The 8939-nt window shown below is 39.0% G+C and overlaps 1 protein-coding gene across 3 annotated transcripts; it reads right to left on the bottom strand.

Moving 5' to 3' along the window:
- Window positions 1-729: 729 nt before the first annotated feature.
- On the bottom strand, window positions 730-6668 carry LOC115058303 (phosphoribosyltransferase domain-containing protein 1-like). Of its 3 annotated transcripts, XM_029525634.1 has the most exons (9): window positions 6528-6668; window positions 6236-6342; window positions 5353-5536; window positions 5049-5114; window positions 2958-2975; window positions 2031-2113; window positions 1854-1945; window positions 1555-1631; window positions 1400-1461 (listed from the first exon to the last, which is right to left on the bottom strand). In XM_029525634.1, the coding sequence occupies exons 1-7, from the start codon at window positions 6573-6575 to the stop codon at window positions 1867-1869; spliced, it is 585 nt and encodes a 194-aa protein (XP_029381494.1). In that variant the 5' UTR covers window positions 6576-6668; the 3' UTR covers window positions 1400-1461; window positions 1555-1631; window positions 1854-1866. The 3 variants fall into 3 exon arrangements, with proteins under 3 accessions (XP_029381495.1, XP_029381494.1, XP_029381496.1); XM_029525635.1 differs by lacking the exon at window positions 1854-1945 and having other exon boundaries at window positions 730-1461; window positions 1555-1811; XM_029525636.1 differs by lacking the exon at window positions 1400-1461 and having other exon boundaries at window positions 1854-1950.
- Between the last annotated feature and the right edge of the window lie 2271 nt (window positions 6669-8939).

Here is an 8939-nt window from a genome sequence, read left to right as displayed (position 1 = left end):
TGCCTTTATGCCTCACTGTCTCCTTGTGTGAATGATGTATGTGAGAAACAGATTGTTTAATTTCCCTCTGGATAAATAAAAGTATCTATCTATTTTACTTAATAGCCAATGATCACTTTTGATACTTGTGTACTTTTAATCAAAGGAATTCAAATGTAGGTCTCTATCATGGAATATTGCACTATTGTGGGTTGCTTTGTTAAATGATCTTAATACATCTTCTTCGGCTGTCATAAAATATTGACTAAAGTGAAATTATTCTTGGAGAGTGAACCCACTGCGATCCCCAGCAGACTTCAGAGCCAAGAGAAAAACTGCTTCGCTTTGAACAGCAGCAACTCAGAGTCAATGATGTCAGGTGTATAGAGCATAGAGAGCTTAACACAACAAACTCTTTTTGTTCCCTTTACTGAACATTACCAAGTTGTTGTTCATCCCCACAATGGTGTGGATGACCTGATGTTTCAGGATGTGGCTTTGGCCTTAAATTCAAATGGAAACAATTATAAACCAGGTAAGAAAAGACTTTTTGACAAACAGTTGAGAAGCCAGTTTTCTGTCAATGTTAAATCCTAGCAATATAATAGCCAGTAATACTATAAAACATGCTGCACATAAATAGAAAAGATTAAAATGCTCTATTGAACATTCTTCAATGACTCAGAGCCCTGCTTTTAATGACACAGGTGTGAGAAAAAAAAGAAAAAACAAAAATCATCATCATCATCATCAATCAAAATATCAGAACAATTTATTGATAGATCTCAATTCTAGAACACGTAAATGTTAAAAAAAATATTGTGTGTTAAATTAAAAACTGAAAAGAACACACATCAACTATTAGAAAGACAGATGTAGTTAATGCACTTTGTGTTTAGCGAACTATTGTTTGCCCCTGAGCATTATGAGTGACGGCAGGAGACCTTCCTAATGAAACAACAAGAAGTCACTGTTAGGACAATATAAAATTATATCTAACTCACTAAAAAAAACAACTAATTCTTTCATTTGACATGACTATAGTATTTTGTTTCCTCTGTTAACTCATCACACAGTGACCTAAATCTTTCACATTTATACGGGTCAAGTTTAATGAGCCTTTTACGTCGCATAAAAAATAAGTAAGACTCCCAGATTTTGCATTGGAAACAAATGCATTAGTACCATGGAAATAAAATTATTACATGTAAATAAGTGTTGTGAACCCTAAACATTAGTTTGCACCTTGGAACCATGGTGAGACACACACTTTGTTAAAATATTTGTCTTAACCTGATAATTTTATGACAAAACAGGGTTGTTTGAGATCAAATGTCAGCGATAGCAGCTGTAGGTGCTTCTATGGGAAAATGCTCAGGCTTGCTGTGAGACGACATCTGTGTGACAGTCACACAGTCTCGTGCAGGCCTCTCTTTAAATCTTGTATTTCATCTTTCCACTTTCGCTAATCACACAGATATGCTAAAATGGAGAGAAAAAAAAAATAAGTCAGTCAAAATGGAAGGTATTAACTTTAAGTCGCTGTTGTCTAAAATCTTAAGAGCACTGACTTACATTGAGGTCTCTAAAATACTCATTGTAGTCTAAAGCATATCCAACCACGAAACGGTTGGGTATCTCAAAGCCGACATCTGAAGTCAAAGACAAAGCAAAAAATTAATTATAACCTTTTTTCCCCAGCCCACTGACTCATTGACTAACAAGCTGCAACAATTGTTTTAAATGTGAATGAACTCCTGACTCATAAACTACTCAAGCACATACAGTCAGGAAGGCAGGCTGAGTTTTGTGACACTCTCTTCACAAGCAATCTGGGGAAAACACAAGCAGATGTTATTATAATGGTATCCTACTTGTTGTGTTAGGTCAAGGGGCAGCATTCATTTTAAACCAATTGCATCCGACGCCTGTGTTGCTTATTCTCTCTTTGTCTCCCTTCTTCTGTCTAGACTGAAAGTGGAAATGCAGTGATTCACAAAGCAGAAGAACTGGGCTGGTTTTGTTCTGATGCATTTATGGCCGTAACTTACCCTGCTACTTTGATCATTTTGGGCTTGAAGGCCTCAACATGCTTCAGAAGAGTTTTCATTGTCTTCCCCGTGCCTACAATGGCCTATAGAGGAAAGAAAGAATAACTGGACTGAAAAAACAAGGGAATGTCAATTAGGGGAGGAAAAAAAAGTCAAACTGTAAGAAGTTGGTCACACTGCACTTATATTACATAACAGCATGGAGCATTCACAAAAAATACTTAAACTGAAAAAGGGAATTGAAAACCAATGTGAAGTTTTACAGAAATTGACTTCTTCCAAGAAGTACAAGAAAAGTGAAACTATAGTAAAAAGGTTTGTCATATAGATGTAGGTTCGTCCTTTCACGTTTACAGTAAACATTCTTCTGTAGTAATTGGTTATGAATGGTCTAAAAAATATATTAGGGGTTTATTTTACTGTAATGTAAAACAGCTACTATTCAATCCTTACACAAAAAAACACTTGTGACTATCACATCTTTGATACTGAATAAAGTATCAAAGATTCAATAATCCTTTACTTATTGCAACAGTAATCACTGTCAACAAATGACTGTAAATTCACACTCCCAAATCATTTGGCATTGACCAATGAGTGGAGTTTCAAAATATTAGATCATGCAATACTAAATACGCCAAGTACTTGTTACTCACCGACCAATTTCCTTTCCTGTAAATGTCATTTTTGCCCTAGCGCACCTATTCCCACAACAGCCCATGACCATATTGGAAGAAAAAGCTCTCTTATTTCCCAAATATAGGTCAGCCAATTAAGTTTCTTCATGTTGAACTCAGGTCCTCAAGAGGAAAAATGAAAAACTTTAAATGGCTCTTCCTGACCTGGATAGGCAACCATGGCAAGAAATATAATAGGCACATTTGGTAAAGAAGAAGGAAAATAGAGGCAAAAACATGTTTGACTCACCTCCACAATGAGTACGTTCTTATGAGAGTAATGTTGGAGAAGGAAGCGAAGGGAAAAGAAAATCATTATTCTTGTCTAGAAACAGATAACAAGGCTTCAATGTCTTGTATAGTCTTCAACTACATGCACATATCAAAAAACTGTATACTTTAGCAACTAAACAGCAACAATGTATATTAAAAACATGTACTGCAAGGATTTGTTGCAATAGTTGTATATAAAAATGAAAAAGAGAGAAGTCACGAAACACTGCCTAACAACTGAGACATACCCAGCTACATATATTAAATTAGCAAGAGCTGTATCAGTAAGGCTTCTAATGCATTTTAAGAATTCAGCGATCATGTGAGGAAATGAACAGAGCAGAAAAATGTCAGCCTCATGCTGGGTGGAAATCTGTGTTCCTTCATTCCAGTGCTGAACGTCTCACAAAAATAGCTGAAATTCTGCAAATGTTTGTCAAATCAACAGGAGACAACTGGGTACTATTTTTAAGAGGAGTCCCAATCTAATCTTCATTTAGATTTAGATAGGCCAAGATAAAAATCAATAAATAACTGCCATGTAATTATACGAACTTTACTTTTCAAAGAAAGTATTCAGTTAAGAATGAGGCCATTCTCTGTTTTGGTCCCTTTATTCTCACACATGCATTTGGAGTGAAGGGAAATCCAATAAATAAATTAATTTGCTATAAATTGAAGCACAAGAAAGAGGAAGCTATTGTCTGGCAAAGGTTTACCATGAATTATGTAATAGCTTCCTTGTCACAATTAGATCACTTCTTCCAGCAAAACATCACATTTATCTACAAGGAGGCGACTAAATTTAGTTGTACGTCATGGAGAGCGCAGGGATTTGACAAACACACTCAAAATACTGAGAGCAAGGCAGCCGGCAATGACTCAACCTTACTACCTCATATCCTATTCATGTTTCATGCATGCCACGCCTGGCTACAGGGCATATTAGAGAGAGTGAGAGAGAGAGAGTGTGTGTGTGTGTGTGTACTTTTTTTTTATGGAAGCAGAGCTACTTTATATTACTAACAGTTACACTCATCGACTTGTGATTTTTGTAGAAGTTAAGTAATGCATCGCTGTGGGCAGACATGGAGATAATACGCATGTATGGAGAGAAAGCGCTGCAAATATCCACCACTCTCCCAGATGAAGCTTTTCATTATTGCTGAATGTGATCTGGAGGAACTGGCGACCCACATGGACTGCAATCGTCATCTAATGTTAAATTGCACAACCTAGTCGTAGGTGATAGTTAGGCTGCTTTTTTGTAAATAAGAAATAAACAAATTGATTATTTGGACACCTGGTTAATTCTAAATGTGGGCTTTTTTCAAGTCAGAGCGCATTCTCCGGGTACAGTGTCTCAAATCATAGCAATCTCTAACGTTTCTCTTTTTTTTTTGTAACATTAAAGTTAAGGTCTTTGGGTACTGAGTAGTTAATCAAACAAAACTGACAATTTAATTTCATCATCCTGGGTCAACAGGATGATTTGACTGGCATTTTTCAGGAGTTTCAACATTTACTGTCCCTGCACTAAATTATTCTCTATCTTAGAAAGCACAAAATAATTAGCAGATGAAGAAAAATGAAAATAATCCTCACTTTCATCATGAGCCTTTGGGAAATCATGCTCGGCTGATTTTGCACTTCATTGTCAATGTTTTGTTCATCTGCTTGTCTTATCATGTATAAGACAAGCAGATGAACAGTGAGCCTGAGACAACTATACCAGTGTCATCACCATGATGTACTCTGATAGCAACTCGGAAAATTTTCAGTTCAGCCTCTACTGAGATAAGAGGAGAAAAGCCTTAAAAACAATTACATTACAACATTTGGTATCTGATCACCACTGCGTTTCTCAGAAACTGCCATCTTTGATCTCCTTTACAGAAGCCCTGATCCATTTCCTCAGGATGGAGAGCAAGAAAGCACACTAGAGGGAACGCTGCCCTCTTGAGGTTCCCATCTATCAGTGTCCACCGTCTCTTTGCAATTTGTGTATGTACTACTATGTTCTTCATTAAAAGAGCTGCTTCAAATGATGCAAATGGTAAATCATTACCTTTCCAGCTAAAAAAGACATGTCCTCTGCTCCAAGTATGTGAAGATCCTCTGTTGATTGGTCATTCTGGCAAAATAAGAATCCAACAAAAAAACTTTCTTTAAAACAAAGATGCAGTGATGTAAGTGAAGAATATAAAGCACAGCAACATGTGGACTTCACAGTTTCAAAAAAGCGTTTCCTACTTTAACACAGCTAAAAAAATAAATAAACAAACAAAAAGGCAACGATATAAAGGTCCCACTTCGAGGTGGGACACCAAGATAACGGTGTATAAAGTCCAGCACACATAACATAAGCTCACCAGGTAGCTCTTGAGGCGGATGAAGTGAACCCTCATGGGGATGGTGCAATTGGAGTTGCGACTAAGAGCCTTGATCCTGTCCACCAGGTCAGCACAGAACTGGTATCCTCCTTTGAGCACGCAGAGCACCACGATGTCATGGTCCCCCAAGTCATCCATGATGTTTCGAGCAATGCGTTCTGTCCTGCAAACAATGTTCATTTCCTCTTTATGTCCTGGAAGGTAAAAGCGGTTTCATTCCTGCTCATTTGCCCTATAATTAAAATACCCACATATATTATTACGGTGCCATAATAAGGTGTATGATAATTTAACTTTAATCCATACACAATTGCACAATATAAGACTTTTCTGTGCCTTTGTTCTCGACTCAATGAATATTTTCTGACATTTTGTAGTGAAAACTAATGATTTAATCAGAAAATAATCAACAGATTAATGAAGGCAGTTATCTGTCCCTTTTTCTGAAGAATTTGATTCTTCACATTTCAGTGTTTATTAGTCCATTGCTTCAAAATCTGACTTTATTACACGTGATTTGGCAAAGATCTGCTCAAAGGTTGCAGTTTTGATGGTTTATATTGATTTCAGTGTTATCACAGGGCTGACAGTGCTCCATCTTAAGCCACTGTTGTCTATTCAGATTCCCATATTCACATTTCAGTAGATTTCTATCAAAATTAGATTATATATTGTGTGATAAGTGCGTGCTTTGCGGATTTCTTTCAGCTTTACATCAATCATTTTGAAAACCTTTTACTTTAATTACTCAACATCGGCAAAATATTTCCCAGTATCCCTCCAATCTGCAGAAAGAAACTGCTCTTTTAGAGCTCAGACAGGACTTGATGACAGGAAATCAGGCCTTTGCTGGGTGCTTTACCTGTCCATGATCACGCCATGTGGGACGATGACACAGTCTAAGTCTCCGGAATAGTGAGCCGGATAGTTGAAAAGGTCTAAACTGTAGCCCGGCCAGTCATCCTCAATCTGACAGGGGAAACAGAAACAAACACATTACGAACACCACCGGAAACGAGTTTCTCACTAAATTGCAAACTTTTCGTTTTGCAGCAGATTAAACTGAGATCCCGCGACTCTACAGTGAACGGATCTATAAGGAGCCGAGTCGCACAACTTTTTTCTGCACACTCTGGACCTCCGTGTTTGTTTACCACAATCCCGCCGCGTCTCCCACCGGACTGCAAGGCGACGTCTGTCATGTTGTTTTCCGTCGAGACACACACACACACACACACACACACACACACACACACACAAACAAAAAGGCTCCTGTCTGAAAAGTGGAGCGACGGGTTCCCGGGAAAGGTTTGGCACCGGCAGGAGGGAGGAGGAGCGTCCCCAGGACTCACGACACAGTCTCCGGCCTCTGTGTCCCAGCCTGCTGCCGCCAGGGGAGCTCTAACATCACACTAACATCACACTAACATCAGACTCACAAATCACAGGAACTGGACTGAAACACACACACACACACACACACAGAGGGCCCCACTTTGAATGGTCGCCCAGAGGTTACTGCAGGGTATAAAGGAAGCTCTGACTTGTAAAATGTACACCTACTACTCAAAGTGACACATGTGAATGACTAACAAGAAAAACACCCATCAAACTATGAACTCCAAACTATGAAACATGCACATCATTGATTTAACTCTGCCTCAAAGTCAGGAACCTATTTTTTAATGTCAGAACAACAATTGTGGATCTGCATCATAAGACTCTCACACACATGAAGGATGAGAAGGAGGAAGATCAACAGAGGGACGTGAGAACACATAAGGATCGAAAAGGAGAGTATATATGCATATACACACACACGTAGGAAATAAGTAAACTATATACTTTCCACTTCTTTGTAAATGCCACCTTTGTTTCCAGGTTATGCACATCGCCATCTTGTGGCCAGAGATAGGCACCTCTGGCCCATCTGTACATTACTTCTGTCCTGATTGCTCTGATTTAATAATTCTGTGTGTGATGTTTACGGATATTTGACCCGTAAACTCGTTTGAACAGTCTAAAACGTTACTGCTTTCCCAGAGGTGGATTTTCAGGCCCGTAGTCCAAGAGTCCTCGATGCCACACCCAGTCTCACATCCACAACATAATTTCCATCGGTGTGACAGTGTGTGAATGAGTGAATTGTGGATGAAGCACCCAGGGACTCATATGGTCAGTTAGTCGGGCAGCAGCAGCAGCAGCAGGGTCTGGGCTGTTGTGTCACTGCGCATTAGAGCAGACTGCTGGGCTCTGTTGAGAGGGGGAGACAAGGTGTCTGGGCCACCCACCCATGCTTCTCCTCGGCAGCTGTAATTATAAACAGTGGTACAATGACAGCTGGGGAGGCAGATGTCAACAGCAACATTAGATTTCAATCAGCCTACACACTGCCATCACCTCAGAGGGATGAAGAGGTGTTCAAACGACACAGTGCGCTTTTTTTGTCTTTTTCTTTTTTCTGGAAGCTGTTTATGCTTCTCTGCGCAACTTATTACAAAAGATGCTTTTGTGTTTGCGTGATAATGCAGCAGGCCTGATGCTGGCACGATCACTGAGAAAGGCCCCACAAGCCAGAAGATGTTTTTTGAGAGGAAGTCTCGTCAGATTGGTTTTGATGCCTTCTCTGTTGGTGAGAGCAGGCTGGCTCCTTCGATGCCCTCAGGGTGCAGGGGAGCAGTCTGGCTTTGGCATTTCACACTCGCTCAACAGTCAAGGCCTGTGACCATCCGCAGACTTTACCGCCAACTGCTCCCTTATACCCTCGCTCCTGTTGTTTGTCCAATTATGAATATTCACTTGCTGTGAAAGTAATTCTGTCAGACATGTAACTGTCCAGCCAGATAACATCAGGGGGTGTCGTTTGGAGAATTTAAGGGGGAGATCTCACAAGGGCAAGACTATTCTTCTTTTACAACAGGTTTTGATGCTTGAAGAAAAAGTGCAAGAAGACCTAAATATATTTATTATTTTCCTTCTGTGTATCCAGAATTACTCTTCTGTGCCAGTGACCGCCATTGTTAGCCAAAAACTGTTTAAATCATATCAATGTCCTTTTAAAGATTTACATTTAGGATTTTCTGACAGTAATATTACTACAAAATATTTTGAAAAAAAATGGCAAAAAGAAAAACCGTAAAAGTAGGAATATATCACTTTATGTATGCTGACAGTACTTTTTTTTTTTTTTTTTTATAAAAATGTTCAAATGTAAAACAAAGACCTCCAGTTTCAGTTTGCAGCAGATTTTGAGTAAATGTACTTTACAGTAAAAGGTAAAATAAATTAATAAAGACCACAAGACCTAAAACTGAACGCAATGAGGTTATCAAGCTCAATGAAAACTCAACCATAGTTTCAACAAAGAGTGTTTTTAAGTGACTTTCTTTTTTCATCTGATGGCGATATCGCATCAGGCTACATTCTCTCAATGTTACCTAGGGCTGATTTTAACAGTGTCCATATCTACGTGCCTTTGTCTGTCTGTTTCAGTGCGTATACACTAGTCAGCTGGAAAGGGGCCATTAAGGATGGAAGGAACACACACACAGCCGTAAACTTGGGGG

The sequence above is a fragment of the Echeneis naucrates genome, chromosome 17, assembly GCF_900963305.1.
Source record: "Echeneis naucrates chromosome 17, fEcheNa1.1, whole genome shotgun sequence".
Taxonomy (NCBI): Eukaryota; Metazoa; Chordata; class Actinopteri; order Carangiformes; family Echeneidae; genus Echeneis; species Echeneis naucrates.
Note: the sequence above shows the minus strand (reverse complement) of the source record. Positions and strands in the feature narration are given on the sequence as shown.

What these genes read in the sequence shown, in the direction of transcription:
- LOC115058303 (XM_029525634.1), bottom strand. Translation starts at nt 6,575, where the DNA reads ATGACAGACGTCGCCTTGCAGTCCGGTGGGAGACGCGGCGGGATTGTG. An exon ending in TCCGCCTCAAGAGCTACCTG is followed by an intron (nt 5,115 to 5,352) that starts GTGAGCTTATGT and finishes TTATTTTGCCAG; the next exon opens with AATGACCAATCAACAGAGGA. An exon ending in AAAATGATCAAAGTAGCAGG is followed by an intron (nt 1,946 to 2,030) that starts GTAAGTTACGGC and finishes CTTTCAGTCTAG; the next exon opens with ACAGAAGAAGGGAGACAAAG.